Source organism: Apiotrichum porosum (genome assembly GCF_003942205.1).
Source record: "Apiotrichum porosum strain DSM 27194 chromosome Unknown scaffold_12, whole genome shotgun sequence".
Classification (NCBI taxonomy): Eukaryota; Fungi; Basidiomycota; class Tremellomycetes; order Trichosporonales; family Trichosporonaceae; genus Apiotrichum; species Apiotrichum porosum.
Window position 1 is genome coordinate 231,869 of NW_021167119.1, and position 19,800 is coordinate 251,668.

General features: G+C 58.1%; 7 protein-coding genes across 7 annotated transcripts; 2 read left to right on the plus strand and 5 right to left on the minus strand.

Annotated features, from left to right (window-relative positions):
• Positions 1–1,026: 1,026 nt before the first annotated feature.
• EHS24_002122 (uncharacterized protein) lies at positions 1,027–3,210 on the plus strand (the record flags this gene model as incomplete). Its single annotated transcript, XM_028617866.1, has 9 exons — positions 1,027–1,222; positions 1,283–1,340; positions 1,417–1,524; positions 1,593–1,776; positions 1,837–1,960; positions 2,011–2,390; positions 2,444–2,898; positions 2,964–3,031; positions 3,086–3,210. The coding sequence occupies 9 exons, from the start codon at positions 1,027–1,029 to the stop codon at positions 3,208–3,210; spliced, it is 1,698 nt and encodes a 565-aa protein (XP_028473544.1).
• Positions 3,211–4,867: 1,657 nt separating this feature from the next.
• EHS24_002123 (uncharacterized protein) lies at positions 4,868–7,578 on the plus strand (the record flags this gene model as incomplete). The annotated part of the gene is made up of 7 exons (XM_028617867.1): positions 4,868–5,030; positions 5,085–5,342; positions 5,381–5,565; positions 5,618–5,715; positions 5,769–6,949; positions 6,990–7,178; positions 7,226–7,578. The coding sequence occupies 7 exons, from the start codon at positions 4,868–4,870 to the stop codon at positions 7,576–7,578; spliced, it is 2,427 nt and encodes an 808-aa protein (XP_028473545.1).
• A 342-nt stretch (positions 7,579–7,920) lies between these two features.
• On the minus strand, positions 7,921–10,811 carry EHS24_002124 (uncharacterized protein; the record flags this gene model as incomplete). Its single annotated transcript, XM_028617868.1, has 13 exons — positions 7,921–8,303; positions 8,354–8,498; positions 8,551–8,773; positions 8,810–9,126; positions 9,174–9,287; positions 9,328–9,487; positions 9,537–9,582; positions 9,626–9,706; positions 9,744–9,896; positions 9,938–10,135; positions 10,172–10,598; positions 10,643–10,656; positions 10,715–10,811. The coding sequence occupies 13 exons, from the start codon at positions 10,809–10,811 to the stop codon at positions 7,921–7,923; spliced, it is 2,358 nt and encodes a 785-aa protein (XP_028473546.1).
• A 435-nt stretch (positions 10,812–11,246) lies between these two features.
• EHS24_002125 (uncharacterized protein) lies at positions 11,247–13,275 on the minus strand (the record flags this gene model as incomplete). The annotated part of the gene is made up of 5 exons (XM_028617869.1): positions 11,247–11,873; positions 11,934–12,118; positions 12,178–12,534; positions 12,587–12,682; positions 12,999–13,275. 5 exons carry the CDS (start codon positions 13,273–13,275, stop codon positions 11,247–11,249), a joined length of 1,542 nt encoding a protein of 513 aa, XP_028473547.1.
• A 756-nt stretch (positions 13,276–14,031) lies between these two features.
• Positions 14,032–15,226, minus strand: EHS24_002126 (uncharacterized protein; the record flags this gene model as incomplete). Its single annotated transcript, XM_028617870.1, has 4 exons — positions 14,032–14,329; positions 14,372–14,593; positions 14,635–15,077; positions 15,128–15,226. 4 exons carry the CDS (start codon positions 15,224–15,226, stop codon positions 14,032–14,034), a joined length of 1,062 nt encoding a protein of 353 aa, XP_028473548.1.
• A 502-nt stretch (positions 15,227–15,728) lies between these two features.
• Positions 15,729–17,609, minus strand: EHS24_002127 (uncharacterized protein; the record flags this gene model as incomplete). Its single annotated transcript, XM_028617871.1, has 5 exons — positions 15,729–16,112; positions 16,168–16,643; positions 16,682–16,859; positions 16,904–17,174; positions 17,281–17,609. The coding sequence occupies 5 exons, from the start codon at positions 17,607–17,609 to the stop codon at positions 15,729–15,731; spliced, it is 1,638 nt and encodes a 545-aa protein (XP_028473549.1).
• Positions 17,610–18,903: 1,294 nt separating this feature from the next.
• EHS24_002128 (uncharacterized protein) lies at positions 18,904–19,329 on the minus strand (the record flags this gene model as incomplete). The annotated part of the gene is made up of 1 exon (XM_028617872.1): positions 18,904–19,329. The coding sequence occupies one exon, from the start codon at positions 19,327–19,329 to the stop codon at positions 18,904–18,906; it is 426 nt and encodes a 141-aa protein (XP_028473550.1).
• Between the last annotated feature and the right edge of the window lie 471 nt (positions 19,330–19,800).

Genomic DNA, 19,800 nt, shown 5'->3' on the forward strand with positions numbered 1-19,800 from the left:
GCGCGTACTCTCCGCCGTTATGAGTCTCCTGTCAAGCAAACAGTTTGCCCAGAACTCAATCTTTGGGTCGCGGGTGTGGGCAACGGTTCGAACGGCTTGTGTTTTCGTCTCACGAGCAGCGCAACCGCTTCGTCACTGCCCAACAGCCCACATGTCTGCCACGTCCGTCATCCTTGCCCAAGTGTCGTCCTTGGTCCTTGTCCTTGGCAGGCCTGGCCAGCCACCGCGCACTGCCTCCTTGAATCGGGTATGGTTGCCGGTCACATGCCGCCTCCGCGGCGCTGCATGATCCTGAGATCCGTCCCCGCTGTGGCTGTCGTCCTCGACACCACAAGACGAGATGCAGTAGAGACGTTTGTGGCCTTACCATGGGGCCAGAGTACGCGAGAAAGGCGTATGGAGGGGGTGGGTTCCCGACGCCGACAGTGCTGCATAGTGTGCTATGAGGACGAGATCGGGTGGTCGGTCGTGTGAGGGATGAGATGAGCCGGTGAATCTCTCGTCCTTTCCGTCAGAAGGTCGGTGGAATCGGTGGGCCTTGTTCAAAACCGAACGGCATATTGATCTCCCGTCCTCGCGACATGAGGACGCAGCGTCGCAGGAGCAGGCAGAAGAGGTGAAGGACGTAGGTGCTCCAATACCCGGACCAAGCCCCAGAGTCGTCCCCCATACTGTTCCCATGTTGTCCTCGGCGGCACCCCACAGGACCCCGCGCCGGGGCACCTACCTCCGATGTTCCGTTCGTTCCGGAGCCCCTGAGCCGTCCTCGCGTCCTCACATTTTTGCTCACATTGTCCCCCGGATCGAACATTGGCCCCGGATCCACCAACCCTTCCTCCACCTTGTCCTCCCCTTGCACAGTCAGGTGGGTGGGGGTGCAACGATGTTCCTCCTCGTCCTCGCCCTTACTCTTGACTAGATACCCTGTCTGATTACCTGTAGCGACTACTACTTAGGCCGACGCTTTGTTGTCACTCTTAAAGACACGCCACACATCCACACTCCTTTACCACTTCCCCTCCAGCAATGAAGCCCGACAGCAAGAGCGACACCTCTCTCGACATGGACCTCAAGCACGAAGACAACTTTGTCGAGAACGCCATCCAGGGCAAGACCATCTTCTTCCCCGACAACCTCAAGGACTACCCCGATGCTCCGACCTACGCGCTCGTTGCTGAAGGCTATGACCTGCTCGAGGAGGAGAAGACGTGGTCAAACTGGCGTGAGTGACACCACCAGTCATGGACGAGGTTTATTTGGTCCAGGGCTCATCACCGCACAGGCACCTTGAAGACCAACTGGCGCCAGGTCCTTCACACCATGCCGTACCTTATCGCTTGGTGAGCCTTTTCTGCCCCATACCCAAGTGGTGGCAACAACAAAGTGGTCGTTCAACATTGCTTACACTCGCTGTAGTATCGGACAGGGTTACGACAGTGGTGCCAACGGTATCGCTGGTGCCATGGGCGCGTTCCTGATCAAGTTTGGCGAGCCCACTGCTGCTGGCTCGCTTGCTATTCCTTCGTGAGTTGGTCACTGCCCCCACACACACACATTTTCGCGAGGGCGCAGGGGGCTAACTAGACGCATAGTTTGTGGCTGTCTCTTTGGGGAGCCTTCCTCTACTTGGGCATGGCCTTTGGTAACGCCATGACTGGTTCACTGGTAGACCGCTGGGGCCCGCGCAGGGTCATCTTGGTGGCCAGCGTGTGCATGTTTTTCCCGGTTGCCCTCCAGTGCTTTGCTGTCAACAGCATCATGCTCCTGTTTGGAAAGGTAAGTCCCTATCGATGGAGGTACTGTAGCATAGCATCAATGCTGACCTCGACTCTCCAGATGCTCGGTGGTATTCCGATGGGCATCTTCATCGTCAGCGCCAACAACTTCATTTCCGAGAGTGTGGGCATCAAGCTCAGGGCTCCCATGTCTTGTCTGGTCGGCCTCATGTCCAACTTTGGTCGTGAGTTTACTTTACAATGGCTGAGTGTACTCGAGCTGACAAGTCGTCAGTCGTGCTCGGCCTTACGGTTGGCTACATGGGCATCGGCCACATCGACAACGGATGGAACTCGTGGCGCCTCCTCTTTGCGGTGCAGTTCCTTTTCCCCGGCCTTACCATTGTGACTGTCATCTTCGCTGCCGACTCGCCTGTGTATGCCGTCAAGAAGGGCAGGCCCGACATTGCGCTCAAGATGATCGCCAGGCTCAACGGCCCCAAGGACAGGCACACCCAAGCTCGTCTCGCTGTCGTCCAGCAGACTGTCGCCGTCGAGCAGCTCGCACACACTCACTATGGCGCCTCCCACTGGGCGGACCTCGTTTCCAACCCTATCGACCGCAACCGTACCTTCACCACTATTGGTCTCTGGGTCTCCCAGGCGTTCGGCGGAGTAAGTCTAAGCTGTGCTCACTTGAAGTCTTCACAATACTGACAACGGCGCAGGCATCATTCCTCGGCCAAGGTCTCTACTTCCTTTCTCAGCTCGGCATCAACTTTGACATTGTCTTCTCTATTTCCATTTCTCTCGTCGCTCTCTCCGCTCTTATGAGCATCTTCACCGGCTACATTCTCGAGAGCGTCGGCCGTCGCAATGTCTTTGTGTACGGCAACATTTTCCACATGGGCATTCTCGCCGCCGTCGGTGGACTGGGATGGGCCAAGTCGACGGGTGCTGGCTGGGCGCTTGCCATTCTGCTCAACCTCGGTATCTCGACCCAGGTCTTTGCCACCAACTCGCCGGCTTACACTTTGATGAACGAAATCTCTTCGTTCCGCCTGCGCGCAAAGACCCAGGCCCTGTCCATGTTCTGCAACAATGTTCTCGTCTGCGGCTTCAACCTCATGGTCCCTTACGTCTTCCAGGCCCCCGGCAACCTTGGTTCCAAGACCGCCCTCATGTGAGTTCCCCCACCCCACCACGGGTCCCTCCTCGCTTCCAGTCGTTGGTCTGACACCAATCCAGCTTCGCCGGTCTCGAAATCTTCGTCATTGCCTTTGGCTACGCCTACGTCCCCGAGACTCGCAACCGCAGTACGTGTATTGCAGGTGTTGCCCCACCCCGATCCCAAACTGACCCTTACCCAGCCGCCGCCGAGATCGACCTTCTGTACGAGAACAAGACCCCTGCCCGTCATTTCGAGAAGACCGACACGGCTGTCCTCCAGCACGAGGAGATTGTGAGCCACGCCCAGGGCCAGGGACACGCCTAGTTTGCCCATCTTTTCGCAAGTAATTCTTTGTGGCGGAAGGAAGAAGAGCGTGATGTGGGGCTGGACGGACGATGTGCAGAATAGGAGTAGGTGTTGTTACACGGGGATCAGAAGGGAAGAAGAAGTTTGCCATACATGGTAGTCAGTAGCCTTATGGGATGTACAGGGATGTTCAGTTAATGGAATGTGTGTGCACATCGACAGTAGTTCAGGTTTTGTGTATAAGTATCTCAGATGTCAGGGATGATAGTGTTTAGCGTGGTGTGGGGTTAGGCTTGGCGTGTATGGGTCGCTTACATCTTCTCCAACGTCGCTATCCTTATCTACGTCGTTAGAGGGTCGTTACATTGTGGTGTGACAAACAGGGAGAATCCAAGTGTTGGATACTGTCATCTGTGGCACTAGCCACTGCCACTGGGCGACATAGGATTCACACTTGATCATTATATTCGGGCTATAAGCAGCTCGTGCGGCGAACCCCTTGTCATACCTATGGGACATGTACTTTCTTCTCTTTACAATCGAAAGCAACGTTGAAGCGTATGAGCACTGAAGCCCTGCTAACGCCAGCCACAATCGGACTAAGGCCGAAGACGATGTCGACCCAGACATGTTCGTACCCTCACAACCGTATTGACCCGCCTAAATGCGGCTTGAACTCTATCTCATATGCGATTATCGAATTCTTTAGGGCCGTACCCACCGAGGCACTCGTGTGGCAGAATCGGTAGACCACCACGTGTAGGCTGCCTCATATCCAGCTCTCCGAACTGTCCAAGTTCGCCACTTCCAGAGCCCTCAACACCCGGCCCAACACTCGGCGCAGCAACGCACACAGCCAAAGCCAGACCTTACTATCGGTTTAGTTGCCGTGTTCATTTGGTCGCCGTAGGTTAGCCTGTCGCAGACAGACTGCCGACTGCCGTGCCCCTCTTTCCAGACAGAGACAAGGCCCCGTCAATGTTCCCCAGATAGTCCTTCCAATACCCGGCTGCGAACGCGGCAATCGCCCGGGAATACGTGTCGGTTACCTTTCCGACATCCTCGGTGTAGAGGCCCGGCGCAGGCTCTGTGCAACGACGATTACGATCGCGCCGCAGTCGTGGCGACGTCTGCCACAGCCCCACAGGACACCGAGCCACATGCACACCCACCCGTGCGGGGTATCTTCGGTCAACACGGGGGATCGGCGCGAGTTGACCCCGGAGGCAATTCGGAAGATCCTGCCAAAAAGCCGTCCCCATTTATCCGGCCCTCCCCTCCAAAGCAGCATACGCCGTCTTGTGGCGGATGGCCGCAGCGTCCCGCAGACGTCCTCATCGTCCTCGTCGTCCTCGTCGTCCTCGTCGTCCTCATGTCTCCTCCCCGCACTCATTGTTCTCGACCGGGGTCTCCTCGACACGGTTATCCATCAGCCGCGGTACGGCTCATCTCTCTCTGGGCATTTCTTACAGACGGGGTCTTCTCGGTGGATTTCGAGTGACGACCGGGGTGTAGACCGATCTGATCACGGACACGGCAGGACCGCGTTCCGGGTGATTGTCGCTGGGGGGGACGGTGGTGAACCGAGGACGGGTCGGCTGATATAGACCACAACTTGTCCTGTTTGACTAACCCATTCTCTCCCAAAGCTACTTTCCAACCTCGGCTCGACATCATGTCACCTATCGCCATTGCCGACGCACCCGCGCCCTCTGCGGCTGTGTCAAAGCTCACTCTCGACGAGAAGATCTCTCTCCTGTCTGGCCGCACTTTCTGCGACACCGCCGAGATCCAGCGCCTCGGCATCCCCTCGGTCAAGGTCTCGGACGGCCCCTCTGGTACGTATCGCCCACGGACTGTCAGTGGGCTGTAACGCTGACGGTGTGGTCTAGGATGCCGCGGTCAGCTCATGTTCGACGCGCTGTCGTCTGCCGTCTTCCCCAACTCGTCCTCCCTCGCTTCGACCTGGAACCCCGACCTCATCGAGTCTGTCGGCGTCGAGCTGGGACACGAGTGCAAGCTCAAGTCCGTGCAGACTCTGCTCGCACCCACCGTCAACCTGCACCGCGACCCTCGCGGCGGCCGCAACTTTGAGTGCTACTCCGAGGACCCCATTCACACTGCCGTCATTGCCGCAGCATACGTCAAGGGTAAGCGTTTTTGCGTCTTGTCCAATGCTAACCAGCAGGTATTCAGAGCACTGGTGTTGGAACCTGTGTCAAGCATCTCGTGTGCAATGAGAGGGAGACTCGCCGCAAGCTCTACGACGTGGAGATCTCCGAGAAGGCGCTCCGCGAGGTGTATCTCCGCACATGGGAGATCATCATCAAGGAGGCTCAGCCCTGGTCGGTCATGACAGCTTACAACGACTTGGTGAGTTCATAAAGGGCAGTGAGATGATTCTTCGTTGCTGACTCGATTACAGAATGGCAAGCCGTGCTCGGAGCACGACGAGGTGATCCGCATCGTTCGCGAGGAGTTTGGATTCGAGGGTATGGTCATGAGCGACTGGTTCGGTACGAAGTGAGTCTTTCCGTCCTTTTTGACTTGCCATGGTGCACAGTGCTAATGTATAGGGATGGCGTCAGGTCGCTTACTGCCGGCATGGACCTGGAGATGCCCTTCCCCGTGCATCGCCGTCGCCAGCTTCCTGGAGCCCTCGCCAAGGGCGAGGTCAGCGAGGAGGTGGTCGACCGCGCAGTCCAGCGCATGCTCCAATGGATCAAGCAGACCAACCCCCCTCTCAACCGTCCCGAGGAGCGTCCGTTCGACAACAACACCCACCGCATGGAGGTGGCCCGCCAGGCCGCTACCGAGGGTCTTGTGCTCCTGCGCAACGACCAGAACGTCCTGCCCCTTCGCAAGACTCCGGGCTCTAAGCTCGCCGTCATCGGATACTTTGCCCAGAACCCGACCCTCTGCGGTGGTGGTTCAGCGTCCGTCGAGCCTCCCTACCGTACCATCCCCCTCGAGACCATTCGCAAGGCCGCCCCCGAGGTGGAGGTTACCCACCACGCTGGTGTTCCCATCTGGCGCATCGTCCCCGTGGTTGACAAGCGCCTTGCCAGCTCCATTCAGTTTACGCTCTTCAACAAGGGCGAGGAGAAGCCCGTTTACCAGGGCAAGCGCGAAAAGTCGGCCTTCTCTCTTCTGGACGAGAAGATCCCCGCCCTTGGCGACCAGTTCACCATCGAGCTCGAGTGCGAGGTGACTGCCCCGACCACCGGTCGTTACGTGCTCGGCGTCTTTGCCGTCGGCACCACCGAGATCTTCGTCGACGGCAAGAGCCTCGCCACCTTTACTCCCGCCCACATGTCCACCGAGCAGTTCATCTTCAACCGCTTCGACTACGAGGAGCGCTTCGAGCTCGACCTCACCGCGGGTAAGACCTTCACCATCAAGGTGGTGTCGCAGTCCAAGACCGCCGAGGGCTTCGAGCCCGCTCCCCAGGGCCTCAACCTCGGCCTCACCGAGGTCATTGACGAGGACGCTGAGATTGCTGGTGCCGTCGAGATTGCCCGCTCGGCCGACCAGGTCGTGCTCTTCACTGGCCTCAACGGCGAGTGGGAGAGCGAGGGCTCGGACCGCGCGGACATCCACCTCCCCCGTAGCCAGGAGAAGCTCGTCAAGGCCGTCCTCGCTGTTCGCAGCGACGTCGTCCTCGTCAACCAGTCCGGCTCCGCCATCGACCTCGAATTCTGCGAGTCGATCCACGGTATCGTCCAGGCCTTCCTCGGCGGCATGGAGGGCGGCAATGGTGAGTTTCCCCGTGAAACGTACATGGTCTAACACTGCAGCTATCGCCGACACTCTCTTCGGCGACGCCAACCCCAGCGGCCGCCTGAGCATGACCTTCCCCAAGCGCCTCGAGGACCACGCGTCCTACGAGTCCTTCACCAACGAGGTGGACGGTCGCCTCGTGTACACAGAGGACATCGAGTTCGGCTACAGGTCGTACGAGAAGAACGGCGTCGAGCCAGCCTACCGTAAGTTTATTCCTCCCTGCATGGTCATACACATGCTCACCCCACAGCCTTCGGCTACGGCCTGTCGTACACCGACTTTGACTGGTCGGCCAGCAAGCTCGTATCGAGCGACCCCGCCGCCGCCGTCGTCACCACGACCGTGACCAACTCGGGAACCGCGGCCGGCCGCGACGTCGTGCAGCTGTACCTCTCGCCTCCCGGCGGCACCCGCAAGCTCGCCGCGTTCGGCAAGACTCCGCAGCTCGAGGCTGGCGCGTCGCACACTCTCACCCTCTCGATCGACAAGCGCGAGTTTGAGAGCTGGAACGGCAGCGGCTGGGAGATTGCCCCCGGAAAGTGGACCGTGTCACTCTGCCGCAATGCCCGCGACGTCGAGTGGACTGCCGAGATTGCTCTGTAATACGGACGGGTCAAACGCAAACGATATTGTGACATGATTGGGGTTTTTGGCTGAGATGTGTTGAAAGTCGTTAGATGCAATGTATGTCGCTTTAGAAGCACCGTCCAGCGCGCCGTGGATCAGTGATGCCTGGTAGCGCCCACGTTCCGCGTGTTGGAGGGCACCCAGGTCACACATAGGTAATCCCCATCGTGTTTGGTAATTTCCGACCTCACTTCAGATGAGAGCGTCGGTGAACACCAACACATCAACGTGCACCAAATGGGACCCCCACAGAGATGCTGGAGACAATTAGTCATGAATACATATGTAAACTACATCTACATGTACAGGTACTACGCCCTAGGGAGTTGCGGACAAGTCTTGCTCGGTCATCTTGGCCAGGACGAGAGCCAGCGCCGTGGAGATGCGCCACTCTTTACAGCTTGCGAGGTATGCAGTTCCAGCCTTGAAGACATCGGTCGCAGTCAGAGGCATGGACGTGCCCATTAATTCACACAGCTCGATGTTGATCTCCCCTTGTTGCTCGGAAAATGCCACAAAGGCACCGAGGCAGAGGATGGAGATGAACGCCGAGGTGGGGCCATAGATGTTGTCGGTCGGGTGAGGAAAGTCGAGGACCTTGAGGGCGGCGATGGCGTGCCGGACTGCCACGCTCGCCTCGGCCGTTACCGCCCACCGGCGTAGGGGTGGGAGCGCTGACAGTGAGCTGTTCACACCGTGTTCTGAAATCATGTCAGCTGCTTTCTTTCACTCGACGCTTAAATCAACTCACTGCCAGCAACTTTGTACAGGTCGCGCAGCTGGACGCGCAGGGCCATGCACCCGATGTGATACAGCACCTTGGCGGCAGTGTGCATGGGCCCGTCTCCTTCATCGTAATAAACATCGTGCCAAGAATCCAGTGCTTCCCGAAGCCACTACGCGATGGTAAGCCTGTGACAAACCGGAGCGGTAGCCAGGAACACTCACCACTTGATGCCCCGCAAACCCGACCGACAGCTCACGGTCATGAGCCTCCCCCTGCCATATCGACACCGAAATGCCCATCGACCGGTACACTGCGTACTGGGACCGGAACTCCCAGATATGGTGGTGCAAGGCCTGGACGATGATCAGTTGGCAAAACGGGTTGAGGTATCGGACTGGCGGTGGCGGGTTGTCCGTTGATCGCGGTACGAGAATGCCAGTCAAACTGCTGTCAGCCACCATGGCAGCGAAATGTACTCACGTAGGGCAGAACAGGGGAGCAGGCGGAATGAGTGCCACACCCACGAGCCCAACCCACTCCGTGGCAGTCTGGGCCTCCCAGAATCGCTCGTCGCAGGGCAGTACGGTATCCACCATTTCACCATGTGAGAGATGGGCCGGCGTATCGAAAAACAGGGGGAAGAGCATGTCGAGTAGATGGATGGCGAGACCGAGCCGTTTACGAGACTCGGCCTCAATCCAAAACGACCACCGCTGCTCTACTGTCGACACGGATAGGTGTTCTATGAGCTCACGCATGTCGATTGGCGCATCAAGCAGCCGAACCTTTCTGCACAGCTGAGAGGAGTGAGCAAACCCCCCGCCGATGAGCCCCAGTCACTCACGTTGGCAATCAGACCACGCGACAGCTCTCCAAGCTCAAAGGACCGCTGGTGCCCCGACCACAAGGCTGCAAAGGAGGTAAGAAGGGACACGTGTATGAGTTCCGCGTTGCGAAGCTGGGGGTATGAGTGATATCTCTCGGGTTGCAGACCTCACGTTCATACTGTCCATTTCGAACAGTGCGCCTATAGTGCGGCGGATGAGCTCGATTAGGTCGACTGCGAACGCTCTCGCACCAGGTAGCTTGGATAGGAAAGCACCGATACACATGAAACCGGCGATGAGGAGCGGCGGCGCTTTGGCGGGCGAGAAGGTTCTGAAAGTCAGCGGGCCTGTGGGTCGCAGCTGGCGCGGCAAGGTCTTACGGGAGATGCAGGATTGGCAGTTGGGGGTAGAACTGTGCAAAATAGACTGCGAGGAGTCAGCTGGTGGGGTCCACAACGACGCAACGCACGGCTTATCAAGGTGTTGACAGTCCAAAGAGACGACGGCATTATGAACGAACCGCTGGGGTCAAGGATACTGAGTACTGGACCTTGGAGCGTCAGCCATAGAAGCATTAGCCAACGTACGAAGTGTACTCTTGACTCTGTCGTATATCTCGTCGTCGATCCAGAATTGCTCCCACCTGCGGAGGTACGGGTCATGAAGCGGATTCTTCGTGACCTCTTCGATATGGCCTTCGGCACCGAGAACAAAGGGCAGCCTAGGTTGATAATTTGTTGCTGTGCGCGTGAGCTCCATACATCTCCCCTTGTCAACTTACGCCAGTTGTCGGACGCCGCGGGGTTTGGTGGGGAGGGAACTCGGCTCTGCGGGGCTGGAGGAACGCGCTCAGGACTGGCCCCGCCGTGTACAAGGCTCGGCACTGATCCATCGCCTCCGGCAACTGCTGTGGCCCCGGTGCCCACGTTCAGAAAGTCTAGCGGGTCTTGGTCTTGCAGAATCCACAGGGGACCGGTATCTAATGTCAGCGCTGCCGCAAACGTGATGAACCCACCCCACGAAAGCGGATTGCTCGATGCCATCCCTGGCACCAGCAGCGATTGGCCCAGTAGATCCCTCAGCATGTGGTTGGCCGAGTGTACACTGTGCGCTGCCTGCTGCGTTCCGGAGTAGGCGAGTGCAGGAGCGTTATTTGAAGGCTGCGGGGGACCGACAGGACCGTCAAGGAGGTTGCTGCCACCGACCATGGGCATAGCCGAGCTGGTGTCTTGCAAGCCCGCGACATACGGCGGTGAGACCAACGACTGAGCTGAGCTGTGCGAGGCGACCTCTGGAGTGCTAACCGGAGCAGTCCCCGTGTGCGGGGTCACAGCATCGCTCTCGCCATCAGCTGTTGCGTTGCTGCGTGGTCGGTGGATGCCAATATGGCGCTTCAGCCCATCGGGTCGAGTAAACGTCCGGGGGCATGATGGACACTTGAGCTACACAGCAGTCAGCACACACACCCGTCACGGATCGAACGCACGGCTGGTTGGGCATCTAAGACGACAGTCAGTAAGAGAGTCTCATGCGCAGAGCTGCTTGTTGTGAAACGTACGTGTGCGCTGGTGGCGGCGCAGGTTCTCCACACGCGTGAATGCTAGTCCACAGTGACATTGCAGTGACGAGGGGGACGGGGTGGAGTCTTTTGGCATGATTGGGTGGACAATGCGTCCTCAGTTTGCGACGAGTGGGGACTAAAGTGGGGACGAAAACAGTCAAACGAGGAGGCCGATCGCCGAGGAGGGGGACGGAAACCGGAGATCCGCGGCACCGGCACCGGGGGCGGGGAGACGAGGTGCAACACGTTAAGAGACCGGAGGGATGTACAGTGTTCGATCCCCAAGAAGTCCGTTTACTCTACCCATTGTTGGCACGTTGGCACGTCTGTAGGTCTCGCTGCGGTCCTAGACCTTCGCTTCTTTCGTCAGCACAGCCCATTTTTTGGGCATGGCCGCTATGGTGGCTACTGTGCAACATGCCTTCAAAAATGTAAACAAATGAACAGTGCTTGGAGAACACTTGTACATTACTTCTTTGGAACAACGCGCCGTACTTCCGACACTCGCCAGGTTCTTTAATTCCCACATTTACAACGCAAAGCGGTAGTTGGCCTCCTTCTGAACCAGCGTCGGGCCGTGCTTTCCAATGTCCTCTCCACGGTCAAGCCGGGCATTGAGATGGCGCAGGTATCGGTTGATGCACAAAACGAGTAGGATGCAAACGATCGATGCGCCCAGGTTGACACTGAAGGCCAAGACGTAGCGAGGCGGCCTGTAGAGGTACGACGTCCAGATGTTGGCCGAGTTGCCAAACGAATTGATCATGGCAATGGCAATGGCGCGCGTGACTGCTGGGCCCGTGATGCAGCTGCTGATCCATGAGAGGAGGACGATTGTGGCGCCGTAGAACGAGCCAGGCATGATCATCATTGCGAAATAACGAGCACCAGTGTTGAGGGTCGCAAGCGCAATAATGTTGGCGAGAATACACACGCTCATGCTGGCCACAATATGCCAGGTGCGTTCGTTGGTCTTGTCCGAGTGCCAGCCGACCAGGACGATCACGATGATGCACAGAATGTACGGCGGAGCCGTGATCGCGAGCGTTGTGGTCCTGTTAAAGCCCAACGACTGAACGACGACCGCGAAGAAATTGGTTACTGCCGCAGCGATCCAGTTGGTCCAGATCGTAAAGGCCAAGAGCCACACCTTTTTCTGCTCTGTTAGCGACTGAAGAAGAGTAGCAACGGGGAACGAAGGATTTGTGGCACTCACGTCGGTCAAGGCCATCACAAACGCGTGGCGGGTGCTAATTTCCTCCGTTGCATCTTGAGTGCCCCTGTCCACCTCCAGCCGGTACATGAGACGCTCGCGCTCCTGGAGATTGACCCAACGCATGTTCGCAGGCTTGTTGGGGATGAAGAAGGCAAAAATGATGGCAAACCCAACGGTCATGGCACCTTTTAATATATTTTCCGGTTAATTTTTATTTTCTATCCACGTCCGCCACATGACTCACCTTCGATGATGAACAGCCAGCGCCAGCCCTCCAGGCCATGAGCTCCGTCGAGTTGGAGGCAGGCAAGAGCGAATAAGCCACCGAACGCGTTGCCGACCTGCGACCCCGAGTACAGAATTCCCGTGCGCAGGGCGAGCTGCTTGCGGGTGTAGAACTGGGACAGGAGGAAGACTGCGCCTGGGAAGAAGGCCGCCTCGGTGAACCCGAGGATCATGCGGCAGACGACCATGCCAGGGTAGGACTGGACCGCTCCGGTGCATGCCGACACGATACCCCAGCAAGCGCACGCAAAGCAGATGTAGACTCCAGGCTTGGACAGGCGACCGGCGAGCATGTTGGAAGGGATTTGCAGAGAGACTGTGGCACGCACGTCAGAAAGCCCCGAGTCTTTGCGGTTTCATGCGCTCACTGTATCCGGCAAAGAGGACCGCAACGCAAGTGGCAAAGTCAGACGTCGACATGTTCAGGTCGGCGGTGAGACCGCCGATTTTGGCCGAGGTGATGTCTAAAAGGTCAGCCTGGATTGAACACCATACCACCACCACACCGTCCAACACCACCACTGCCTGGTTATATCAGTCGGTAGATAGTTTGACTCTTACTCCCTTGTGTTAAGATATCAAAATGTCATGGGTTCGAGCCCCATACTAGGCTGGTACGACGCGCGCAAGCACGTTCTCGTCACCCTTTTGGGTCCCGCAGCGACCGCAAGGTGCGAGAGGACTGGTGCTCCTGAAAAAGGGGGCACTCAAACCCCATGCCCCGCCACACGACGTTCCCGCTTCACCCTTCCCTCCCTCCCCCCGGCCACATCAACTTACTCTGCCTGTCGAGATAGTTGAGGATATACAGCGTGCACAGAATCGGCATGAGGAGCATGTCGAGCTTACGCGTCGCCGCTCGGTCGATCACGTCGACCTCGTCGTCGGTGAGCCCAATGAGGCTGTCAGGGATCTTGACGGCCAAGTGGCGGTCCTGGCCATCATTGGGCAACTTTTGTCTGTCTACATCCTCAACATGGTGGTGGTACCCAGGTGCTTTCTCTTGGTCGACGTCGCCTTTGTACAGTGCGTTGGTGTGGATGTTGTCACCTGTCATTGGTGGTGGTGGCGTTGCTGTGGTGATGGGGGCCCATGGGGATGGTGGGGTTTCTCTCGGCTTATACATCTCGCAAGTGGGCAACCGTAGCCGGGATCCGGCAACTGTGCGATAGCGGCGTCATCTCAGCTGACATGCTGACATGTATTCAATGATTTTGTTAGCCTTGTGGCCTTGTGGAGCTTTGCAGGGGAACATTGTTCCCCACGTCTTGACGGACGTCCTAGTTTCATGGCAGGTGGGGGGGCCCAGTAACTGGTGCCTGGGTGCGGTTCAACGCGGTATCTTCGGTGGGACCTGGTCGGCCTTCTTCATTTGCAGTACGAGCTACAACGGCCAAGGTCCGGGCCTTTGGCAGTGTACGCAGTGTACAAGTGTGGTTCGCCTGTATGGAGGTCACACGGTATCCCCCCCAGAACTCAGAGTGTCCTGCTTGAACCGCAACTTACCGGCTTTGATGGGGCAGGAACGAGCCGTCGGAGCTTTGCAGAGATAAAGGTCAGCTGGTCAAATCCGACCTGGTCTTTGCTCCGCTGGTCGGACAACAGAGCCTTTGCTGTCCTTGCGTATCGCTCAGAGCCGACGTCTCGCGATGACGCACCTACTCCCCGCAGGCCGTGTCGCATTTATTGTCCGCATTTTGGTAACATTTCTTACTGCTGCACTGGATCTTCTTGTTCTTCTGTCCCGGCGACAGATATGTACCTTCGCCAGCCCCTGCACCTCACAGCCTCCCTACCACACATCTCCCTCACCTCACAGCTTCCCCTTGCCCTTGGTGGCATTGATCCCCATCTTTGTGAGCATGCTGTCCACTCCTCCAAACAGGGTCTCGGCATTCTTGTTGTTGAGACACGAGAGCTTCTTGAACTCGCCCATCTTGAGGTTCTCGTCCAGCCTCGCCGTCTGCCGCTGCCCCTCAGACAGCATAGCATAGGGGAAGTCGGACCCGTACAGAATCTTGTCCGGCGTAGTGATCTGGAGCAGACCGTACAGCGACGTCGCGGTCGTGGACAACGCCACGTCAAAGTAGAAGAGCTTGAGTGTGGCCAGGCTGGTGTGTGGGTCAGTGTATACGTCGAGAATATCCACTTACACATCAGCCGGGGGCATGAGGTTGGCCCCCGCGGCCATAGACCCTACCGAGATGCGGTCTGCGAGCCAGGGAGTGGTGCCACCTGCGTGACTGAGAATGACCTTGAACTTGCTGTCCGCGGTGAACGTGCGAGTGAGAATGAGGTCGACGGCCGTGCGCGTCGTGGCTTGTGGGTAGTCGACAATGGGCTGGGGCAAGGTGCCTGCGATGAGCTTTGGAGAGCTGTATGTGAGCTTCGCCTCCACACCGGTCTCTGGTCTTACATTGAGACGGCACCGGGATGCACAAAGACAATCGCGGCGTATGAGTCGAGCTTGGCCCAGATTGGCTTGAACTTGGCGTCACCAAGCAGTGTATCGCCGTATGTCGTCATGGCAATGATGCCCGGCGCCTTGAGCGTACCGAGGACGTAGTCAATCTCGGCCAGAGTTCCATTCACGTCATTCCAGTCTGGGAGGGATCCAAAGAACGCGAACCGACCAGGCTTCTCGTGGGCGATTGCAGCCACCTCGTCATTGCATGCTCGCGCGAGCTGGCGGCCTTCCTCGCCCGTGCCAGCGATTCCGGGTCCCGGCGCAGTGACGGACACGACTTGGACGCGGACACCGAGAGAGTCGGCGGCATCGATGGCGCCCGAGACGTTCCACGAAGGCAGGATCCAGCCGGAAGGGTCACCGTACTTCTCAATCGCCGCCTTGTATGCGGGCTGGAGGCGTCAGTTGTGCGTGCGTCCAGAGGAACGGGGTGGGTACTAACCGGGATGATGTGGACGTGCGTGTCGATGCGGTTGGGGAAGGCCGCCATGACAGTGACGAAGATAGAGGTGAGAGCGATGGCGAGAGAAGATGACCGCATTGTGCTGTTAAGTAGCCGGAGTGTGTCCCAAAGAACCCCCGGACTGCGCGCTTCGTTTTATACCTCGTTCTTTCCAACGAACGTTACCCCATGACCCTGTTCTGTTGCCCACTATCTCATGTTCTGGCCTGGCCCACAACTGCATGTATTGCACCCTCAGCATCCCACCTGCATCGCGTAATAAGAGTAGTTGCTGCCAATGCGGGGTTCGGTGACCGATGACCGCTACCGAAGTCAGACCCCACAACCCCGCGGGGCTATCTCGGAAGGGAGGAAGAACATTGCGGGGTGGTTGCCGAGCCATCAAGCGAACACAAGAGATACTCAGAGTATGAATGCCCGCCTGTACACCGGCACTTGCAATGGCAGCATGCACTTGACATGGGGAACGTTCGGAACGCCACTCGGGGAACAGTCACGCTGTGGCTCTTCCAATTGCAGGTCGCATAACTTCAATTTATCCATTTATAAACGCTGTGAAACCATTTCTCCCCTCCTCCAGCTACTGCAGAATGAGGTCGTAGGTCGGCGGCGTGGTCTTGGTGAACGCCACAACGAGCTCGGGGACGTTGGCGGCACCCCAAGCCGCGTCCCAGGTGTACGTGAGGTTGTAGTAGTAAAAGTCGTTGATCTGGGCTCCGGTGAACGTAAACGAGCGGTTGGCATTCTCGACGACGTTGCCGGACAGGGTCACGTCGAGGCCGGGCAGGGACTGGGTTCCGCTAGCAAAGGCGTCGGCACCGAGTTGGGGACCCGGAAGAGGGCTGACCGACAGCTGGAGCTGGTTGGAGACTGTGCCGTTGGGGAAGTCTTGGGTGGGCGGGTAGCGGATGGTGAGGTTTGTCGAGCTGGCCACAATCGACACGGACGGGTTGGTCGGGTAGTGCTGCGGCGGCGGTCAGTGCTGCGTCGCTGCTGAGGCCACCACCAGTTCAACCTACCGAGATAAAGCCGGAACCAGCGGCAGTCTTGCCAGCGTCCCAGAGGATCACACCGGGCGAGAAGCTGGGCTGGTTGATGGACGGTCCGCCAACGGTGTTCTCGTCAAACTCGACGCCGCCCGCCGACAGGCCGTCAGCCACCCAGTAGGTGTAGTTGCGGGGACGAGCGTCAAAGGGCGGCGAGATGGCCTGGACGCTAAACTCGTGGTCACCCGAGAACGTGGTAATCTTGGCCTTGGACGCGCTGGACAGCTGCGCCTCGGCGTACGGCGCCGTGACCATCTGCATGGGGATCATGGCCATGTCGGTGTAGTGCACCGAGCCGTCCAGGGGCTTGGGCATGGGGTAAGTGCCGTCCATGCCAATCACGCCTGTAATGGCCGAGCCAAGGATGCCATAGTACTGCGTCAGGTCAAAGCCGTAGGTACGGTCCCATGGGCCAGAGAGAGTGTTGAGGGTCGGGTTGTACGTTTCGGCTGGTTTGTCAGCTACATCGATAGGGGATTAGCTTTACCTGTCTGGTCCCAGATAGACTTGATGATACGCGGAGCCTCCTTGAAGAGAGTCGTGTTGGTAGGGACATACTGCGCGAGCGACAGTGCAAAGAGCGAGACACCAGCATAGGTGCCGCCGTTGTATTCGCTGATGGTGTCGTACTCGTCAAAGAGGTCCACAAACTCCTGAGCCCATTCCTGTCGCGGTCAGCTTCCTCAGCCGGAGCAATGAAGCTTCTCACCTCGGCCCAGTAAGTCATGTTGGCGTCGTTGGAGATGTGGCCCACGTACGCCGACGCGGCGAGACGCATGACCCACGGGTTGGTGTAGCATGGACGGAGGTTGTCGTCGTTGACACCGCCAACGCGGTACCCGTCTCCGACGGTGGCCATGTACATTGCCTTGCGGAGGTTGGAACGGACGGTCGGGTCGATGAGGTCGCCAAACTGCGAGTCGATGATGATGCCGGCAATGGTGACGAACAGGGCATTGTTGGGGTCTGGAGTCAGCTCTCTGTGAAGTGAACAGCTACGCACCATACGAGTTGTAGATGCTCGGCGCGTAGATGCTGTCGCCGTCGGCATAGATGCTGGTCAACGAGCTCTTGAAGGTGCCGTACCCGACAAACGAAGTGTTGGTGTATTGCTGGGTGAGAAGGTTGGCAATCACCTTGTTGGCCAGTGCGACGTCCCCAGTTCCCTGGCGCGCGAGGAGACCGACAGCGTACCACGACGACAGCTTGGCGGTCCCCCAGAGCAAAGGCAGGCCAAAGTTGTTGTCGAGGATGTCCATAGAGTAGGCGAACAGCTGCTTGTTGTTGGCAGACAGGCCTGCGGAGTCCAACCAGGTCTTGTGGCTCGAGGAGCCGCCATTGTTGCGAGGGGTCGGTGAGGCCTGCACCGAGGACAGGCCAGCGAGCAGAGCGACAACTGAGGTGAGAGCTTTCATGCTGATTGAAGGCGAGGATGGGGGGCCCCCCTCTTTCTGGCATTTGTTGTCTTCTTATGGTGCGACGGGGGACGGCGAAGTTGCCGTCATCATCCTCGTCGTCACACTTCGGAGAACATGACCGGAGACGTTCAGCCACCGCCGACGGCAGGTCCCACCCTGTGCGTCCCTCGGTCCTGTTCCTTGGCCAAAACTCTATCCTGGCAAAGATGAGGTCGACATGAAGAGCAGAAGAACGTCTGTCTGTGTACCTATGTTCGGACGTGTCACCCGGAAAGAGTGCCGGTGGTGTGGCGTAGACTAGTTCGATCGCCCGGCCCGAAGGTGGGCAGAACGGGCCGTCCACAATTATCGTCTTCGGCGCCGGTCACCGTACGCCGGTGGATCTCGCATGCACTGCCACTTGTCTGCGAACACGCATGGTACCGATCTAGCGACAGTCTTCTGATCCATATCGGCCCCGATCGCCATCCGGTGAGGTCCGCATCGGCCTTGGAGAGAGAACCAGATGTCGCATGTTCTGCCAAAGGCCGTTGTTGGCGCCTCTGCCGTGCCTTCTTGCCTTGTCCTGCAGGCTCTCCACTCAGAGTTCACATCCATCGCCCTTGATTGTCATAAAGCCCACTTATTCTGTAAAGAAGCGAAGAGGCTGAGGGTATGCGCAGTCACACTCGGGACTGCTGAGAAAGGTCATGCCAGTGCGCCAGGGGTGGGCGGACAGGGACATTGCTCCGAACCCACCCTCTAGCCTGGTCCAACACCCCACCGAAACTTTGGTCTGTGCATCTTGTACGCTGCTTCGTCGGCTTCCCAGGACCAGTGGAGGACCTCAGAATGACGTTTGACAGGGTCTAGCCGCCCATCGTCTTGTCATTGTTCCCGATGCGCTGAACGGACACTTGACCATAGTGGGCAATGGGGACATTTTTCGCCGCTTTTCCAAGTATTTTGGGTTTCGCCGGGGCGCGTGCACTGTGACGGGCTTTTGCCGTCCATGAGAACAGAGTTTACACAAGATAAGATAACACACTCCACTGTTTAACACTGCTACAAGCGGATGCTAAAGAGTGGACAAGGGGAGGGTAGTAGTTTGAGGTTTGACTGCGTTACTGTCCGTCGGTGGGGCGGTGCCACATTTGAAGTTTGCTAGAGATCTGGCGAGATGGTCGCGTTGGCGCATTGGTCTCGTGCCCTCGCGCATCTGAACGTTTCAGCACGAGTCCTTCGCGCCAACACCCCCGTATTCCATCTCACATGTGGATCTACACACCGCTGCACGCGCTGGAGCAACAGCCTAGTGGAACGGGTTGGTCGTGTCCTCGTCGTCATCGTCGTCGTCTTCAAAAGCCTTGGGTGGGTGCTGGGGGAAGGCGACGTGGGGGCCACGGCCAAGAGCGCGTGTCGGCCCGGACTGGATGGTGGGCACGTACTGGTGAAGAGCGCGTTCGCGTTGCTTCCTGGCCTGCTTGGCGAGACGGCGGCGGCGCTTGCAGCGCCAGACAAGTGCCCCAATGAGTGCCACCGTGCAGACGGCAAGAATGGCCACGACGGCAATGATCCATCCGGCGACGGGGTAAGGGTTGGTGTACTCGAAAGTGTAGGAGCGGACACGGATAGAGCTGTAGCTGTAGTCGTTGGACTCCGGGAGGGGCAGCGCCATGGTGGGAGGGACGAAGAGGATGAGGGCCAGGGTGACAATCGTGAGGGTGGTGGACGCCATGGTAAAAGTCGCGTACGAGATTGAAGGAGTGTCGGGGGGGAAGGAAAAGAATGTGATGAAGAGGGTGAGCTAAGACGATACGGGGAAGAGGGAAACAGGATAGAGCATATGCTGTCGACGTGTTGCAGAGGGTTGAGGTATAGGTGGTCAATGCCACTCACGCTGAGCGCGTCACAGGGGATACGCGTCGTGCAGCATGGAGAGGCGCATGTAGAGGCTGGAGGGGTTGGAGGGGTTGTCGACTGATCAAACACGTCCAAGAAGTGCTGTCGAGGACCAGAGCGGCTCCAGAGTGCTCTGGCCCACAGTCCCCATCAAGATCGCTTTTATACTCTGCTGGACATTGGAGGAATCGGCCTCTCCTGCATTGATAACATGGTGGATGCGGGTTTTATGGTGGGCCACGCCGGATGCCCTGGTGACTGTCGCACTTGTAGCCGTCCCAATCTGTCAATCCGCACCGTCGTCCTG